The 21,058-nt window shown below is 37.5% G+C and overlaps 1 protein-coding gene and 1 long non-coding RNA gene across 2 annotated transcripts in view; both read right to left on the minus strand.

Annotated features, from left to right (window-relative positions):
• The window catches only part of LOC138365438 (uncharacterized), a 7,111-nt gene extending 1,884 nt beyond the window's left edge, over positions 1-5,227 (minus strand). Inside the window, exons 1-2 of the mRNA XM_069325748.1 lie at positions 5,076-5,227; positions 2,006-2,112 (exon numbers count right to left, since the gene is read on the minus strand). Coding sequence (XP_069181849.1) covers positions 2,006-2,050 — 45 coding nt within the window. The 5' untranslated portion in view covers positions 2,051-2,112; positions 5,076-5,227. The remainder of the gene's footprint in view (positions 1-2,005; positions 2,113-5,075) is intronic.
• Positions 1-21,058, minus strand: part of LOC138365219 (uncharacterized) — a 233,479-nt gene that overhangs the window by 90,373 nt on the left and 122,048 nt on the right. The gene's annotated exons all lie outside the window — the stretch shown is intronic.

The raw sequence follows: 21,058 nt of genomic DNA on the forward strand, positions 1-21,058 counted from the left end.
TCTGCAAAAAAACTAATCAAAAGACATATGTACAAGGCTAAAAAAATTCAGCAACACTTACCATACTCAGGCTAAAAGAATTAAGCAACACTTACCATACTCTTTTTATATTCACTGTTAACTTTTAGCTCATGTGACAGACTTTCCACCTGCTCAACAGTTTCAAGTGGGGATGGAAGAATGTCTTCCAGGATTGGTATATCTCCATGTGTTTTTGACATATGGGTTTCCGTCATTTTGACAATATTCAGGATATCCCCTGATAAAAATGTCAATTTTGATAATTCCTTCATTATGTATTCCATTTTTTCTGTTACTGCAAAAAAATAATTCATCAACAGCATTGTGTGTAACACCATTCTTGTTTACCCACTGAATTAATAAATTCTGTGGGTAAACAAGTGAATGATGATTATCATGGTCATCATTCTCCTCCTCACTTTGAGAATTAGATAATACATCATGAATATCAGTAAGATTCATGTGTAAATCATCAATTTCAGAGCCTAATCCATACTCTTGATTTGACTCGGCTTCAAAAGAACTAATGTCATTGTCTGACGACTCAATCTCTGAACTTGATGCTGCCTCAGTAAGATTAATGGGTTCACTAGTGTGTACAGCTGTATTTGGATGCATTTTGTGTATACGTTTTAGCCTTCTTGATACTTGCATCCATCTGTTGTTGTATTGGAGTCGCTTTTTTCGCTTATACTCGTACATTCTGTTAAAGAGTGTCAAATTTCTACATTAGACTACCATATTACCTATATTATTGTTAATAATGTATTGACAGATGCAATATGTATTAAAATTCTAAAAATAAGTCATTCATTATATACAATGTGTGATAATTAAAGCTGGTGCATATAACATCCTTGTCAGGCACATGCAAAAGTGAACACTTCCAGAATTGGAGACATGCAGAAATGTAACATATGGAAATAGAGGCACGCCAAAACAAAGACATGCATAAATTCAAATTCTTATCGAAATAATTTCTAGTGATTATTATATAAATTATTCCATCAGTACTAGATCAAATATTCAATACCATCCTCCCATTGGAAAGAGTAATCATGTCCTGTTGGACATTAATTATATGTTGAGATATAATCTAAAAGAAAATAGGGACATTGAAATTGTTGTTAAACTCTATTTCAATAAAGGACACTATAGGGAACCTAGAACCCTGTATTACAAGTGTAAGTGATAATTTTGGAAAATTTAATTAAAGCTAATTGTGTAGGACACCTGGAGATATGGTGCCCATATCTAAAGAATCACATCAACTGGTAAAGGTATAGACTTGCCAATAAGTGGCTCCCAGGTTAGAGGCATAAAATGCCAAAACTAGATGGTAGAATAAAAAGAAGATATTGTAAAAGGTAACCAAACAAAGATGCCACAGAAATATTAGAAAATTAACTTTCGCAAGCAGCGTGGTAGACATGGTTGGAACAAGTTAGGTGAGAGGGTGGTGGAGGCCAAAACCATAATCATAATCATCTGTATCAAACCTTATTACAGGTAAAACCAGTAGGCAGTCTACTGTATTTTATCAAACCGTTATTAGTATAATAGATCTCGTAATAATTTTGCAAAAATAATGGCATTTACTATTTTTAAAAGATTATTAGCAAATTTACAGAAATGGTGCATTCGGAAGACAAAACCAATTTTTCACTTTTGACAATTGAGCACCTGCTACATCCAGATTCTAGGGAGGAAAGGAAGGACGATCTTACTGGATCCCATAGCCTCTCCGAGGCACAAACCAGGCTTTTACATAACCCCCCCCCCTGCACCCGAGCTTTTTAAAATAGTAAATGCCATTATTTTTGCAAAATTATTACGAGATCTATTATACTAATAACGGTAAATAAATAATAAATAGTAAATAAATCAAAATCAGTTACATTATTTTATCTTATTCATAGCATAAATGTTCTCGAAGATTACTAAAAAGAAATTGAATTAGACTACAGCAAATTGCCAACTTTACCTTGTATCTGTTTCCACCGAGTTTGTTTGTGGCGTTCTTCAACATATCAGCAATACTTGTCTCAACATCTCTTTCAGTTGCATTAGTGTGGGTGTTGATACAGGCTTCTGGAAATTTATAAGAATTAATTATTATATATAATTATAATTCACTTTGCTATTCCCCATTCCACAGTCCTCTCGTCCTTCCCACTTCCCTGTCCCCACATCATCCCCACTATTCCCACTTCCCTGTCCCATCGTCCTCCTTACCATTTTCCCCTCCCCTGTCCTTCTTCCTCCCCCACCATCTCCCATTCACCTGTCCCTTTGTCCTCCCCAGCATTCCCCTGTCCCCACCATCCCCAACTCCCCAGTCCCCTCGTCCTCCCCACCATTACCCTCTCCTCTGTCCCCTCGTCTTCCCCACCATACCCCCCTCTCGTCCTCCCCACCATTCCAAACTACCTCATCCGATGCATTCTATAATGGTCTGATGCTTCCATCAGAAAATTGGGAACATCAAATGATCTGATATTCCCATCACTGAAAAATAAGAACAGCTAAAAAAATGAAATGAAAAAAATAAAAAAATAAACTATACTCATGAAATGAACAGTATGGTAAACAACACAGCTCAATTTCAATGCAATGTCACACAAAATTATTAAATCGAAATGAAAATAAATTGAAATCTATGAAAATTCAAATTATCAATACAATCGGAAATATTGAAATAATATCGCAACATAATATAGTGTGGGTTGCTCTTACGTGCAACAGACGGTGCTGTTTTTCAAAAAAGGCATGGTTTTACCTGTCACAAGTGTGGCATCTATACTTATACTCACGAAATGAACGGTATGGTAAACAACATAGCTCAATTGCAATGCAATGTCACAATAACATTTAATAACAATAATAACAATAACATTTAAATATACTTTAAGATATAATCTAGAAGAAAATAAGAACATTGAAACGGTTCATGAACTCGATTTCAATAAAGGACACTATGGGGAACTTTGAAAAACAGTTAATGAGTATAATTAGACAGACTTGTTGCTAGGCAGAGGAGTAAATAATGAGATATATGGCAAATTTTGCAAAATATACGGCACACAAACATTCATACCCAAACAAAGCAAAATGCTAGGTAAGAACAAAGCAGTTGGCCCGTAGGGGAAAGGAGATACCCACAAGACTGGAATACAAGTCATTAACAAGCACACAAGTACTACACTACACAACAACCGCACTACTACCAGAACTGGACGAATCACTACCAAAACAACACATTGCACATCACTACCAAAACAACACAACACAACACAAGCATTGGCAAAGAATTATAGACCAGTTGCACTAACATCCCACATAATAAAATTATTTGAGAGTGATCAGGAGTCAGATTACTAGTTTTATAGAGACCAATGACCTCCACAATCCAGGCCAACAAGGATTTAGAGCAGTTTCTATGATCGAGCCACTGAGATCTATAAAGAATTCTGATCAAGAAAGAGATCTAGGGGTGGTTTTAGATAGAAAACTATAACCTGAGGATCATATTAAGAACATTCTGCGAGGGGCCTATGCTACACTTTTTAACTTTAGAATTGCTTTTAAATACATAGGTCAAAAAGTTTTAAAAGTTTTAAAAGTTTTTTAAACCTCTCGTGTATCATGAGTGTGTTAAAGCATCAGATGGTGCATTCAGATGATGAATATTACCTAGTTCCTTCATCTGGGAAGAATGAACACATATTGGTGCATTCGGATGATAAAAACTAACTACTGTAGTTTAATTGATCAACAGACTGTATATCATATGCAGACTGTATGTGGATCTGCAGGCCACTCCAAACAACAGCCTGGTGGACCAAGCTCCACCAGGGCTAAAGCACAAAGTGATATAGATGTGATAGAGAAACTAGGTCTAATGGAGGAGTAGGTCTGTATATTAAACAGCACCTGACGTGCACAGAGCTACTAAACTCAATGTGGTGGTAGAGTGGTGGGGGGGGGGGAAACATTGCAGAAAAAAACAAAAATACAATTTGGTCAACAAAACAGCATTGTTTAAAATAGAAGACATGGGTTGACATTTTGGGGGTAAGGTAGGTTACATTGAGTTAATTAGTTAGTACTTAGTTTTTATCTTAAACTGGTTGGGAGAGGTACAGTGTTGCTGTGCTGGTGAAAGAACACCTAAAGGTAAATTAAATAATGATTGCGAATCCACAAGAAGTTGACATAATAGCACTAGAGATCTGCAATCTGGATGATAAACTTTCCTTAAAGAATTTGACAAACACTTGCTGATAGGACATGAAGTAAATGAAATGTATGTCAAGTTTTGTGAAATATATGATAAAAGCACAACAAAATTTGTACCAAAGGAGAGATGCAGAACTAGGAAAAGGGGTTTGTTCAACAGAAATTGCGAGAGGGCCTGAGACCCAAACACACACAAATGGAATCAATATATAGCAAGAGGCCAAACCCCCAAACATACAAGCGATGCAAAGATGCGAGAAACAGCAGCAGCATTAAGGAGAGGGACTTAAGGACCATAAATAAAGTGTGAAAATAAACTCGAGTAAATTTTTTTAACTACTCTCGACAGTGAAGAAAAACAAATATTCAGACGATTTGTGTTAGAATCATTAATCTTACACTTTCGGTCATATTCAACAACACAAATACATACACACACATTCCTGTTGCTGTAGCAAGTGAAGAATTACACACACAGATCACAATAACGTGATGCATCAAATGAACAAATCCACAAGGGCCGTGACGAGGATTCGAACCTGCGTCTGGGAGCATCCCAGACACTGCCTTAATCGACTGAGCTACAACAGGGTAAAGGGGTTGAAACCGAAGTTCTACTGAACTTACTGGAACCCATAGCCTCTCCGAGGCACAAACCAGGCTTTTACACAACCCCCCCCCCCTGCACCCGAGCTTTTTAAAATAGTAAATGCCACTATTTTTGCAAAATTATTACGAGATCTATTATTCTAGAGAATAATGCATATAAATGCATATATGCATATAAATACAAAAGTAAATGTAAATAATTTTACCTTGCACCTAGATCCACCAAGCCTGTATGGCGCGCGTTTCAGTACTTCGGAAATCTAGAACTATCTTGAATCTCTAATCTGCAATGAAACAATACATATTATTGCACTTACCAAAACATGGATGAATGTAGAAAATACAGAACTATTAGCTGAATATCAAATAAATGGATTTAATCTATTTCACACAGATAGATATATTAGATATTATATTATATTCCTTTCCTCCCTAGAATCTGGATGTAGCAGGTGCTCAATTGTCAAAAGTGAAAAATTTGGTTTATTTAACATACACGCCATAGACCGGCTTGGGAAAAAAAGTTCGTAAAACCCAGGGGCCATAGACCGGCTTGGGAAAAAAAGTTCGTAAAACCCAGGGGCCATAGACCGGCTATGAAAGAAAATTTGAGAAAACCCTGGGGCCATAGAACGGCTATTTAATCCCCTGGAACGGATAATCATCTGTATCAAACCTTATTACAGGTAAAACCAGTAGGCAGTCTACTGTATTTTATCAAACTCTTATTAGAATAATAGATCTCGTAATAATTTTGCAAAAATAGTGGCATTTACTATTTTTAAAAGATTATTAGAAAAATTACAGATATGGTGCATTCGGAAGACAAAACCAATTTTTAACTTTTGACAATTGAGCACCTGCTACATCCAGATTCTAGGGAGGAAAGGAAGGACGATCTTACTGGATCCCATAGCCTCTCCGAGGCACAAACCAGGCTTTTACACAACCCCCCCCCCCCCTGCACCCGAGCTTTTTAAAATAGTAAATGCCACTATTTTTGCAAAATTATTACGAGATCTATTATTCTAGAGAATAATGCATATAAATGCATATATGCATATAAATACAAAAGTAAATGTAAATAATTTTACCTTGCACCTAGATCCACCAAGCCTGTATGGCGCGCGTTTCAGTACTTCGGAAATCTAGAACTATCTTGAATCTCTAATCTGCAATGAAACAATACATATTATTGCACTTACCAAAAAATGGATGAATGTAGAAAATACAGAACTATTAGCTGAATATCAAATAAATGGATTTAATCTATTTCACACAGATAGATATATTAGATATTATATTATATTCCTTTCCTCCCTAGAATCTGGATGTAGCAGGTGCTCAATTGTCAAAAGTGAAAAATTTGGTTTATTTAACATACACGCCATAGACCGGCTTGGGAAAAAAAGTTCGTAAAACCCAGGGGCCATAGACCGGCTTGGGAAAAAAAGTTCGTAAAACCCAGGGGCCATAGACCGGCTATGAAAGAAAATTTGAGAAAACCCTGGGGCCATAGAACGGCTATTTAATCCCCTTGAACGGACCTGTGCATGGACCACTGAGGCATAAAAAAAAACACGGGCCATAGACCGGCTTGGGAAAAAGAAGTTCGTAAAACCCTGGGGCCATAGAACGGCTATTTAATCCCCTTGAACGGACATGTGCATGGACCACTGAGGCATCGAAAAAAAACATGGGCCATAGACCGGCTTGGGAAAAAAAGCTAGGTTAGGCTAGGTAAAAAAGAAAGGAGCTAGGTTAGACTATGTATGTTTAAATCTCTGATTTAAACAGAGCCAGTGTTCAGTCAAATAACTGAATTTATCAAATCTTATCCTTGTATAATATACAAGCTGATGTGAGATCCCTGTCTACAGGTGGACTGGAACTATTATCAACTAATCCATACATCCCACCTGTCCCTTACAGCCCACAATCTATCATTAGGAAAACCATGTGAGAAATCTTTAAGGAATTCTGATAAAGAAAGAGATCTAGGGGTGGTTCTAAATAGAAAACTATCACCTGTGGACCACATAAAGAACATTGTGTGAGGAGCCTATGCCATGCATTCCAACTTCAACAGCATGTTGTGGGGTGCCGATATTGTGTGCCATCACATGTAAACCAACCAAGCCCACAAATACGTCAACATGGACCAGCATTACACCGTCTAACATACTCTGTCAGATGTAACAACTAAATTTGTGAATTCAAGACCTAATCTATTGCATAACACAGTGTTAGTACGAGAAAAACATTACTTACATTCGAAGCCGTGTTTTAAAATGGCGGCGGTCTTGTTGTACTGACGCTCCAAACTGTGTGTTCGTTTGCGTATGATGAACGTGTGACAATTTACTACAACAATTATTTAATTATTCTTATTCTTTATTTTACTATTTTTAGGGTACATGAAATTTCCAAATTATTTGCACACAATAATATAATTGCATTGTCATAACCTTTATATATTACGGAAAATACGATGACATGAACGAAGTCAAAGTGAAGTTGAAGTCAAAGTCATTCGCCGAACGTATTAGTCATTTTTTTTCTCCCAAACGATAAGGGATAACAAATCCACAGAGCATATAAGTGTAGAGTAAAGTCAATTTTATTCAGGAAAGTACATACATAGTTGATTTACAAACATAATGTTGGATTTATAGATAGAGCTAGTGCATACAATACCTAAAGCCAATATAGTAGGCATATAGCATTTCAGGCAACCGGGCAGTATATATGGACCCCTTACTCAAATCTCTGAATATGTTAGATATTAAGTCCCTGCACATACTCTCATGTGTATTTTATATATATAAAACGCTGCACTGTAATGTCAATCCTGACCCTAAAAGCTTCCTAGAAGGTTGTAACAGATCCCATGAGCACCACACCAGAAACAAATACCTGTAGGTGTGTACTGATGGTGCCTTATAGTGTGTACTCGTACCTTATGGTGTGTACTGGGGCCTTATGGTGTATACTGGTGCTTTATGGTGTGTACTGGTGCCTTATGGTGTGTTCTAGTGCCTTATGGTGCGTACTGGTGCCGTATGGAGTGTACTGGTGCCTTATGGTGTGTACTGGTGCATTATTGTGTGTACTGGTGCCTCTTTGTGTACTGGTGCCTTATGGTGTGTACTGGTGCATTATGGTGTGTACTGGTGCATTATGGTGTGTACTGGTGCATTATGGTGTGTACTGGTGCCTTATGGTGTGTGTTCTGGTGCCTTATGGTGTGTACTGGTGCATTATGGTGTGTATAATGCACACTTTAGTGCGCGCGGCACTAGCTGGAAAAACAAGCGGGTTGTGCTCAAGCGTAAACACAAAAGAGTTTATAATCTTTTCACGCTGCTAACCTCAATTCTCGAGCTACGTTTTTCATTTTGGTATCAATGCGTTGGCAATAAAATTCTCTACAAGATCATATGCATAAAATGTCACCGAAGCATTTGGTATCCCACCACGAAGTAAATAAACACGAAGATGACTCGCCGTGACACCCAAACAGGAAGTAAATGTTCATACTCTTTCGTTTGTTGCCAGCCTCACAGTCATCCTACAGCGCTCATTTTGATATCACTGAACTCACAATAAAATTCCCCACCCAGACATATGCCTATCAATGTCTAATTATGGTATCGGGTGACCCGCACGAGTGTGGGAACTGGGCGAAGCATTAGCCGTGATTTCAGCAGGGACGACACTGGTGTGATGCGGGGCTTTGAATGTTTATACTGATTTCACTGTCCTGACATTATTTCTGGAGCTACGTATTTCATTTTTATAGCAATGTGTTCGCAATAGAAAGTTCTATAAGAACATGGGTAGAGTTGGCCAACACAGCGTCAAATAAATTTGCGGCGAATAAAATCTTACGCGTGTTTGTACCCGTGAGCGTCAAAAGTTTTTACTTTGCTCATGTTTTTCAAGTTTATACTTGTTTCACACCGTTTTTTTTTGTATAGTGTTCGGAATAAAATTCCCTACACAGACATATGCATATCAAATACAGTTCCTTGGAATTCACAGCTGTAGAGATGACGGAAAACACACAACCGGAACCCGCTCTTGACACTCCAACTCACACCCGCAACACCCACAAAAAAAGTTTCTCTTGTTTCATGTATACTTACTTTAGTTTTCGTGCTACAGTTCTCATTTAGGTATCAAAATATTCCTAAGAAAATAGACTACAATACTGAAACAATCTAAGACAATTATGTGTACTTACCAAAGCAAAGACGATTGTAGTAAAATAAGTTGAGCATTTTATCTCCACTCCACCTCCTTCAGGTACTGATTCCTGAAGTTGCTCAACAGATGTTCCTAGGTGGAGTGAAGCTGATGTAGGTGGTTATTTCTTGTCCACCCAATACACCCTTTTCCTGTGATAAGTGGTGTAACAAGGTATGACGCAAAGTGGAACATCGCATGTCTTGCACGCTATACCAGTTTCCTTCCTGATACCCGACTTTGAACACACTTCACACCTGCGACGTTTGGGGATTTTTACCAGCTCATGTTTCAATTTATAGTTCAGGCGAGTCTCTGCTATAACAACACGTCGCTGTTGTCTCTGGGTTGGCAATAAACTACTGTCTGAATCGTCGCTCTCACTATTGTTTTCAAACACTAATGTGGAATATGAATTATCTTCATCAGATTCAGCTTCAGCACTAGGTGTAGACGTGAAGAGAGGGCGCCTCACACCCGATGGGCCAGGTGTTGACGGGTCAGCAGCAGGATACACAGGACCAGTGTCATGATTTATGTCTGGAGCATGAACTAGATGTGGAGATGGTGTAGTTGTTGCAGGCCACTCTGCCTTGTCAAATTTCAATAAAGACCAAATAGCAACTTCATGGAACTAGAGCAGAGTTAGTTTCCTTCGATCATCTGTGTTGGCCTTGTACAATGCATGTACAATGCATTGAGTAAAGACCAAATAGCAACTTCATGGAACTAGAGCAGAGTTAGTTTCCTTCGATCATCTGTGTTGGCCTTGTACAATGCAACCACAAGTTGACATTGAATGTGAATTAACAATGAGACAAGTAAGATTTATACTAATACATTTATACTAACTCTGTTGAGCGTTGACCATTTATACATCAAATCTGTTGATGTGAGCACTTTAGTTTAGTCTGCCGTTTAAAGAAAAAAAGAGCATATCAATGGTATATCACAGAAAACGAATTTATCATAAACTCATGTATTTGTCTTATCATATTGAACTGCATTCATATTTTTAATATATAACAATATGAATATACAAATTTCTGTAAATCCCCTACCTTGTTGGAATCTGTGGAAATGAATGAGCAAATGTGCTGGCTGAAGGCACTGAAGGAAACCACATTGGTTTCATTTTGGATACAAATGTCCATGGAAATTCAAAATGGAAACTAATTATATAGTTGAACCTGCAGAGAGGAGTTTAAGAATCTGTGTTGAGAGTGATGGACACAGCCTTCACAATTATACTTCAGAGAATGTAAACATCTAAGAGTCATTAGAAATATGTGTAGAATAATAAACCCTACATTGTTTGAGTTAGGGAAAACACCATTTGTGATATATAGATACTATAGCTGTTCCTAAAGATTCACCATTTTTTGCACCAGCAAGATAACATATAAGATTTTAAGAGTTGACGAATGTTAATATTCTTGTTTGATAAACTGTGAACTTGAGACATAGTTAATAAGAACATATTAACACAACAAAATGTTTTCAGAATCTTTAACACCACTTTCCAGCAACTTATATAATTTATATAAATTATTTTAGAGAATAATACATAAATTATATATTTAAACATGATATAGTGTTTAGTGGAATGTATAAGGAGTCAAATTGTGTTAAAAAGAGCAATTTTTAGAAAATTTGGAAAAATACTTTTTTCTGTTCAAATTATAACTAAATGGATTTTAAAGGTTTCACTCAGCCAATATATATCATTCACAATTTATTAATGAATTTTACAAAAAAACACCATAAATTTTATATTTAAACATGTAAAAACTATTTGTTTTACATTTGGAAGAAAATAATTGTAGAAAAACAATTTATAATTAAACCTTTGTGTTTGGATTTTTTGAGTAAAAGTTTCTCAAAGGCTTTCCTGCACCATTCTCAATGCAAATCATTCCCACACCTATGGCAAGAGATAGGCGAACGTTGTGTAGATGATTTGTGTTTGCTGGGATGAGGTCAATTTTTTGTTATTGGAATTAAAATTAACGTAGAAATATGACCGAACCTAACCAACCTTACCTAACCTAACCTAACCTATCTCTATAGGTTAGGTTCGGTTAGGTAGCCGAAAAACTTAGGTTAGGTTAGGTTAGGTAGGTTAGGTAGTCGAAAAACAATTATTTCATGAAAACCTGTCTTATTAGGCAAATCGGGCCTTGCATAGTAGGCTGAGAAGTGCGTTCTGGCTACTAGGTACGACATATATATATATATATATATATATATATATATATATATATATATATATATATATATATATATATATATATATATATATATATATATATATATATATATATATGTCGTACCTAGTAGCCAGAACCCACTTCTCAGCCTACTATTCAAGGCCCGATTTGCCTAATAAGCCAAGTTTTCCTGAATTAATATATTTACTATAATTTTTTTCTAATGAAATGATAAAGCAACCCTTTTCTCTATGTATGAGGTCAATTTTTTTTATTGGAGTTAAAATTAACGTAGATATTTGACCGAACCTAACCAACCCTACCTAACCTAACCTAACCTATATTTATAGGTAAGGTTAGGTTAGGTAGCCAAAAAAAGCTAGGTTAGGTTAGGTTAGGTAGGTTAGGTAGACGAAAAAACATTAATTCATGAAAACTTGGCTTATTAGGCAAATCGGGCCTTGAATAGTAGGCTGAGAAGTGCGTTCTGGCTATTAGGTACGACATATATATATATATATATATATATATATATATATATATGTCGTACCTAGTAGCCAGAACGCACTTCTCAGCCTACTATGCAAGGCCCGATTTGCCTAATAAGCCAAGTTTTCCTGAATTAATATATTTTCTCTAATTTTTTTCTTATGAAATGATAAAGCTACCCATTTCATTATGTATGAGGTCAATTTTTTTTTATTGGAGTTAAAATTAACGTAGATATATGATCGAACCTAACCAACCCTACCTAACCTAACCTAACCTATCTTCATAGGTTAGGTTAGGTTAGGTAGCGGAAAAAGTTAGGTTAGGTAGGTTAGGTTGTCGAAAAAACATTAATTCATGAAAACTTGGCTTATTAGGCAAATCGGGCCTTGCATAGTAGGGTGAGAAGTGCATTCTGGCTACTAGGTACGACATATATATATATATATATATATATATATATATATATATATATATATATATATATATATATATATATATATATATATATATATTTATATATATACATAATATATATATATATATTTATACACATATACATGGGTGAGGTGATATGGTACCAAAGTTTTGGGTGAGGTGATTGACATTTACACAAGATAAAACACGAACCAATGGGAATAAAAACATAAGAACGGAAGTAACTGCAGAAGGCCTATTGGCCCATAACACAAGCACTTCCTCTTGATGCTTCTATATTGGTTCGGAGTCTTGAAGCTATAATATTATATATTATATATATATATATATATATATATATATATATATATATATATATATATATATATATATATATATATATATATATATATATATATATATATATATATATATATATATATATACAAAACTAAATAGTCTTGTTAGACAAATTGCCCCTATTAGAGGCATGTTGACTTACAAACCGAATGACTGCAATTGTTTTGAATTTGAGTTAAATCTAACATAGAAATGTAATCAAACCTAACCTAACCTAACCTATGCTAACCCAAGCTAAGCTAAGCTAACCTAACCTAACCTAACCTAACCTAACCCAGCAATTCATGATCTTAATATAATACTGTTAATTGGATAAACCAATTTGGAAGGAAATGTTCGAAAATAACAAAATTAACTGTGCTTGTTAGGAAAATTGGGCCTTGCCAACTTGTCCGGATAGTGTGGTTCTCGCTTTTAGGTACGACATAAACGTATACTTAAGTTGAGAGAGAAAAAGATTCGCACTCAAGCATGCATATCGATTGCCAGTCCTGAATTCTGGCTAGATATTCGTGTCCTCCCTTTTCATTTACCATCATTTGGATACTATCAAAACAGCTCTGAGAAGGATGAAATGAATAAAACGGGTAGCTCACTCATGTAAAAAGGAAGAGTTGGGAAAGACCGACAACCCCCCCCCCCCTCTCCCAATGGTCCTGCTCTGCTAATATATAACGTACCCCCCCCCTTCCCCTCTCTGCCATCTCCCCCCTCCCCAATCAGAGTCCCTTTAATCATGCGAGGATAAATAGATTTCATAAGATCCAATGTGCTAACTGATATCAAAACAATTTGTTATCGTCTATTAAGCCCTTCAGTAAAAATGTATAGGGACCTAATTGTTCAGTTTCCGTGGTGAGAACAGTTTCCGTGGTGTAGTGGTAAGACACTCGCCTGGCGTTCCGCGAGCGCTATGTCGTGGGTTCGTATCCTGGCCGGGGAGGATTTACTGGGCGCAATTCCTTAACTGTAGCCTCTGTTTAACGCAACAGTAAAATGTGTACTTGGATGAAAAAACAATTCTTCGCGGCAGGGGATCGTATTCCAGGGACCATAGGATTAAGGACTTGCCCGAAACGCTGCGCGTACTAGTGGCTGTACAAGAATGTAACAACTCTTGTATATATCTCAAAAAAAAAAAAAAAAAAAAAAAAAAAATTAGGTCCCGTTTTGAGGTGGTGGTGGTGGGTGGTATCGTATTGATGGATTAGCCAAACTCTTATCCGCCAAATCCGTAGAGGGTGCGACCCTGGCGCTTCAGAGCGTACACCACGTCCATGGCAGTGACGGTCTTCCTCTTGGCGTGTTCCGTGTAGGTTACAGCATCACGGATGACGTTCTCGAGGAACACCTTCAGGACGCCACGGGTCTCTTCGTAGATGAGACCCGAAATACGCTTGACGCCGCCACGACGAGCTAAGCGACGAATAGCGGGCTTGGTGATGCCCTGGATGTTGTCACGTAGCACCTTACGATGACGCTTGGCTCCACCCTTTCCGAGTCCCTTGCCTCCCTTGCCGTTTCCAGTCATGGTGTTGAAGTTGTTGTGTGAAGTGATTAAAATTTTTCGCGTTTCCCAGACTATATCCCGTCAAGCGGACGTACGTGTAGCATTGCAACTCCTGCCTGTCCTTACTTTATGCTTGTATTCGAGTAGAAACACGACTTTCTCACAACGCTTTCAAAACTGCAGTTGCCTACTCGTCTGTTTCACGTCCCTGTGAAATGACTTTGGCACAAAAGCCAAAAAAATAGAGCAAAATCAGCGATAATAGTGACTGGGTAGAGCCGCCTGTTGGCTGCAGCAAGAGGAAGGAGGGGGAGGGGCAACGGGGTGACGAAGGCGAGTTGAGCAGCCAATGGCGCTCGAGCGGGCGCCTCGAGACGGCGTATAAAGCCAAAAATTTTGAGGCTGTGGCCATCACAAGCCACAGTTGTTCACCATGGCTCGCACCAAGCAGACTGCTCGCAAGTCCACGGGAGGCAAGGCTCCTCGTAAGCAGCTGGCCACCAAGGCAGCACGCAAGTCTGCTCCTGCCACAGGGGGCGTGAAGAAGCCTCACCGTTACAGGCCCGGAACGGTCGCCCTGCGTGAGATCTGTCGTTACCAGAAGAGCACCGAGTTGCTCATCAGGAAACTTTCCTTCCAGCGTCTGGTGTGCGAGATTGCCCAGGACTTCAATACCGATCTTCGCTTCCAGTCGTCTGCCGTCATGGCTTTACAGGAGGCATCCGAGGCTTACCTGGTCGGTCTCATCGAGGACAATAACCTCTGTGCCATCCACGCCAAGCATGTCACCATCATGCCAAAGGACATTCAGCTTGCTCGCCGTATCCATGGAGAGCAGTAGTAGGAAGTACGCCATAGACCGTGCGTTTTTGTTTTTTCCGGGGCACGGTCTACTCATCCCGGATTCAGGTACGACATAGACTGTGCGTTTTTGTTTTTTCCGGGGCACAGTCTACTCATCCCGGATTCAGGTAAGCCATAGACCGTGCGTTTTTGTTTTTTCCGGGGCACGGTCTACGCATCCCGGATTCAGGTAAGCCATAAACCGTGCGTTTCGTTTTTTTTCCAGGCACGGTCTACGCATCCCTGGTTTCACGAACTTGAAGTATGCCATAGACCGTGCGTTTTTGTTTTTTCCGGGGCACGGTATACTCATCCCGGATTCAGGTACGCCATAGACCGTGCGTTTTGTTTTTTTCCGGGGCTGGTCTACGCACCCCTGGTTTCACGAACTTGAAGTACGACATAGACCGTGCGTTTTGTTTTTTTCCTGGGCCGGTCTATGCACCCTGGGTTTTCTCAATTTTTTTCTACAAGTCGCTCTATGGCCTCTTCCATTTAGCTGAAGGGGATTAAAAGACCGGTCCCTGGCGTACCCAAATTTCGTTACCCCAGTGAACCTTGTACAGACATCGCTAATAGACAATGACGTCACCAGCTAGCCACTCAGCGTTCCTGCACAGGTATGATCAAGGGGATTAAAAAGCCGGTCCCTGGCGTACCCAAATTTCGTTACCCCAGTGGCCCATGCACAGGCATAGCCAATGGGCAATGACGTCATCTGCCAGCCAGACTTCAATTTGCCTGGGGGTAGGATTAAAAGGCCGGCTCCTGGCCCCATCATATTTCGTTACCTGAGCAACCCTGCACAGGCATCGCTAATGGTCAATGACGTCACCCCCGTCTTCATTTTCCCTGTATAAGTCCGTTTTCTGTTACAGTGTAATTATTCCCATTTTCAATATTTATAGCAAAGGGGGATTCAAATGCTGCCTTCTGTCAAGCCTAATGTGCAAAGGCAATTAAAGGCATACTATTGCCATACTGTTTCCCATTGTCTATGATCATTTTATAGCTAAGATTACATAATAATAACATAAGAAATGATTTCAAACCCTGTTTACAGAACCAGTATTTACCCAGGTCTTTTTCCTAAATCTAAAACTTATTCCAATTTATGTCCATTGTTTCATGTTCTGTCTAGTGTTGATAATTTTAATAGGCTATTAATATTCCCCCTTTATCACTTCCATTCATTCACAGCTCTATCATGTCACCTCTATTTCTTTGCCTTTCTAGAGAATGTAATTTAAGCTTTGTCAATCTTTCTTCAGAAATTGCTTATTGAGCATAGGGCAAAATAAAAATGAAAACTTACTGTCTTTCATTTGTATGAAAACAGTTCCCCTGCCAGGCGTAGTGACTTCAATGCGATTTCAGTACTAATCCAACATTACTGTATAAACTAACAGTCCCCTGCCAGGCATGGGGACTTCAATGCGATTTCAGTACTAATCCAACATTACTGTATAAACTAACAGTCCCCTGCCAGGCATGGTGACTTCAATGCAATTTCAGTAGTAATTCAATATTACTGCATAAACCCAACATATAAGTGTCAAGGTATTACAACACCTGACTGGTCAACTATGTGTGACGTCACCAGATAACCAATGCGCCCTTTGGCGTCCTACTGGCATGTGTATTTGATGTTATTATTCAAAAATGACTAGACTATCCATCCCCTACCTAACCTAATCAGAGGACTAAGAATATACATTTTAGTCATCCACAACTGTAATCATTATTCAGTGATAAGTTCAAAAGTATAACAGAAGCCCAAATGTCGTACTGCGATTTAAGCAGAATCGTACATCTGGCAGCATAGCAGGTGCGCTGAACATAAGAATAAAGGTAACTGCAGAGGTCCTATTGGCCCATACAAGGCAGCTCCTATATATTTCCACCCAATCTCATTCATGTCCACCCTATGCTTAAAACAACCAAGGGATCCCACTTAAAGTATTAGTTTACAATAATAGTTTTAATAAATAGCTCTTATTCTAGTTTTATACACAACAGCAATTATGAAACCCTATAGCTAGATATTCTACTATAATCCACAAGTAGTTACCACACATCTGGCAGTACAGCGGATTAGTGGCTGTGTTCATAGGCTAGTCAACTGTCCTCACATCCATCAAATAAATATCCAAATATCGCACCTCAATTCATCCATCTAGCAACTCAGCTAGATGCTGACCACTATATTCATAGGCTAATCATTTCTACACCTCAAAAAATCCTAGTCTTGCTACGCAAATCAGGCAACTTGTTTCTAAACCAACAGTCGCAAGTACAAAAGTACAAGCATACATACCTACTCATACTCCACAACCTATACATTCATAGAGAATAGCCTGGTTTTTGCCACCATTTCCCCATTAATCAGATGCAATTTATGCCATGCACACAGAAAATACAGCAACTACACACCAAATATGCCATTTATGCACAAAATATATTATTTACACTCAAAATATGCCATCACACAAAAATATGTCATTTATAGACAAAAATATGACATTTACATGCAAAAATATGTCGGTTGGACATGAAAATGTAGCATTTACACAATATTGCATGGACACTCAGAGTATGACATTTACACAAAGTACGGTACTTTGCACAAATGTATCAAAATGCTTATGCATTTAGACAATCAAAAATGCGCTTTCACTAAAATTACACAATTTCACAAACATAATTTTCACAAAATACCCACACATTGTCTCATAAACCAAAATACACTTACACCATGAAGATCTATTTTATCAGATTACAGAGCTTACACAAAATACACAATTTTCACACACAAATACAGTTGCACCTGTTCCACTTCAACAAATTAAAAACGCAACTTGCATAAATGCACTATTATCACAAAAATTATTATCAAACATGGACAATTATTACACAGTTTATGTAATTATTTTACATCTTTGCACAATTAATACAAGCAAACTTGCTATATAATTACTCAACTTGCACAATGACAATCAATACACAAAGGTATAAATAAACAATTCGTCCATATGCAATTACACAACATGCGCAATTAATACACAACTTATACAAATATTACACATCTTTCATAATTATTACACAACTTGTACAAATACATATCTAGCACAAATACGTACAATACATAACTACCCCAAATATGAAAATACACAACTAGCATAAATACACGATTTACACAAATACAATTGCGACATTTACACAACTTGCTCAAAAATATAATCAATACACAACTTACCAAAATATGAACAATACATAACTAGCACATATTCATTAAATACACAACTAAGCAATTTCCGCAAATACACATACAAAAACATATACAATTAATACATACAACTTGCACAAAACAATACACAATTTATAGAAATATAATCAATACATAATTGCAATAATCATACAACTTATGCAAAATACATAATCTGCACAATTAATACACAAGTATATTAATTGTGCTATAAATGTACAAACACAACCAACTAGGTCAAACAATACACAATTTGCATGATATTTTTCTGGGTATATTTAGGACATTAATTATAATATGCTGAGTTTAACCAACTCCCCAAAAGTCAGAATTTCACATATAAAAATGGTGCATATGACTTCCGATGAGCTCAATATATAACACATTCTTTTTCCATTAAGATATCAACATTATTAGTGCTAAACTATTCATCTAACATATGTCCACTGTTTTTATGTCTTATTAATACCTTCCTTGTTACATCCTCTCCAATCAGACCACCCATATTTATGTATTTATTCAAACCATCTAACAGACTTATTTGTTCTAGCCTTAGTTATGTTAGGGCAGGTGGGGTTAGGTGAAGTCAGTATTTTCTATAATAATTGTAGACAAATTTGCTATATCTTATCAAAATGCATCTTGTTAAAACTTAAATTCATCTAAATCTATAAAAAATATACTTATACTACGCAAATTTGACTAAATTCAACCTAGCTAAACTAACTAAATATGAGCATCCCATATCCTCACATACAAGCCTATGTCGCCTCTGACCATACATTATATGAGTCTGCCATATAGCTCGAACCCCAAATAGGAAAATTTACACTATTTCATAAACATGCTAGTTCATTACCCTAAGATATTATATATGTCCTTCCCTACACGACCTCACCTAACCTGACCTGGCATAATCAATCCTAGATTTAGTTCAAGTTGGTGAAATTTAAGCTATGCCGCTTTAATTCGACATAATTTATGGCAATTTCCACCAAATATACCCAAATGTTGCGTAGCATAGCACTGCCATAGCCCATTTTCTCCTATTCCATACTACCCTACACAACCTCACCTAACCTGACCTAGCATATCCAAACCTGGATTTGGTTAAAGTTGACGAAATTTATGCTATGCCACCTAAATATGACCTAATTTAAGGCAATTTCTACCAAATATACCCAAATGTTGTGTATCATAGCATCACCAAAGCCCGTTTTTACCTACATTTTCTCCTATTCCATCCTACCCTACACAACCTCACCTAACCTATACTAGCATATCCAAACCTGGATTTGGTTAAAGTCTGCGAAATTTAAGCTATCCCACATAAATTCGACCTAATTTAAGGCAATTCCCACCAAATATCCCCAAATGTTGCGTATCACAGCACTGCCAAAGCCCATTTTTACCTACATTTTCTCATATTCCATCCTACCCTATGCAACCTTACCTAACCTATCCTACCATATCCAAACCTGGATTTGGTTAAAGTCTGCGAAATTTAAGCTATCCCACCTAAATTCTATCTAATTTAAGGCAATTCCCACCAAATATATCCAAATGTTCTGTATCACAGCACTGCCAAAGCTCATTTTTACCTACATATTCTCCTATTCCATCCTACCCTACGCAACCTTACCTAACCTATCCTAGCATATCCAAACCTAGATTTGGTTAAAGTTGGCGAAATTTAAGTTATCCCATATAAATTTGACCTAATTTAAGACAATTTCCAGCAAATATACCCAAAAATGTTTTGGAACATAGCACGGCTAAAGCTCATTTTAGCTGAGTTTTCACCTATTCCAACCTGCCCTAGACAACCCTACCCATCCTCTCCTGACATATCCAAAGTCAGATTTGATTATAGTTAGCAAAATTTATGCCTTTCCAACCTGAATTTTACCTAATTTAAGCCAATTTCCACCGAATATACCCATATGTTTTTGTATCTTAGCATGGTCAAAGTTAATTTTAGATGAGTTTTCACCTATTCCAACCTGCCCTAGGCTATGATACACATGATACACAACAAACCCCGTCCTCTCCTGGCATATCCAAAGTCAGATTTGATTATATTTGGTAAAATTTATGCCTTTCCCACCTAAATTTCACCTAATTTATGCCAATTTCCACCGAATATACCCAAATGTTTTGTATCTTAGCATGGTCAAAGTTCATTTCACCCAAGTTTTTCACCTATTCCATCTTACCTTACACAGCCTTACCTAACCTGACCTAGCATATCCCAAGCTAGATTTGATTAGAGTTCGTGAAATTTATGCTTACTCACCTAAATTCAACCTAATTTAAGACAATTTCTACACAAAATAATTTGTTACATAGCTCAGCCAAAGACATTTTTACCCGAGTTTTCACATATTCCAACCTATCCTACATAGCCTTACCTATCCCTGACCTAGCAGATTTAATTAAAGTTGGGGAAATTTAAGCTATCGCCATCTAATTGGAGACAATTCCCACCAAATATGCCTAAATGTTGTGTATCATAGCTCAGCCAAAACCCATTTTACCCACATTTTCATCCATTCCATCTAAACCTGGACCTAGTCTCTGATACTACATATACTCAGAGAAGTGATGTTTTTGGATATGAACCTAAATGCCCGTGCCTAACCTGCAAGAGTCTTAGAGCTTTGTTGAATATTTTATCTATTTTTCTTCGAAAACTGAAGTTTTGGATATGAACCTATCCGCATTGTGCCTAACCTGCTAGGATCTTTGTTGAACATTGTAACCATATTCACAGAAAAGTGATGTTTTGGACATGGACTTAACAGTCCCTCTCCTTTAAAACTTGGAACTGTGTTCAATATTGTAGAT

The sequence above is a fragment of the Procambarus clarkii genome, chromosome 16 (genome assembly GCF_040958095.1).
Source record: "Procambarus clarkii isolate CNS0578487 chromosome 16, FALCON_Pclarkii_2.0, whole genome shotgun sequence".
Taxonomy (NCBI): Eukaryota; Metazoa; Arthropoda; class Malacostraca; order Decapoda; family Cambaridae; genus Procambarus; species Procambarus clarkii.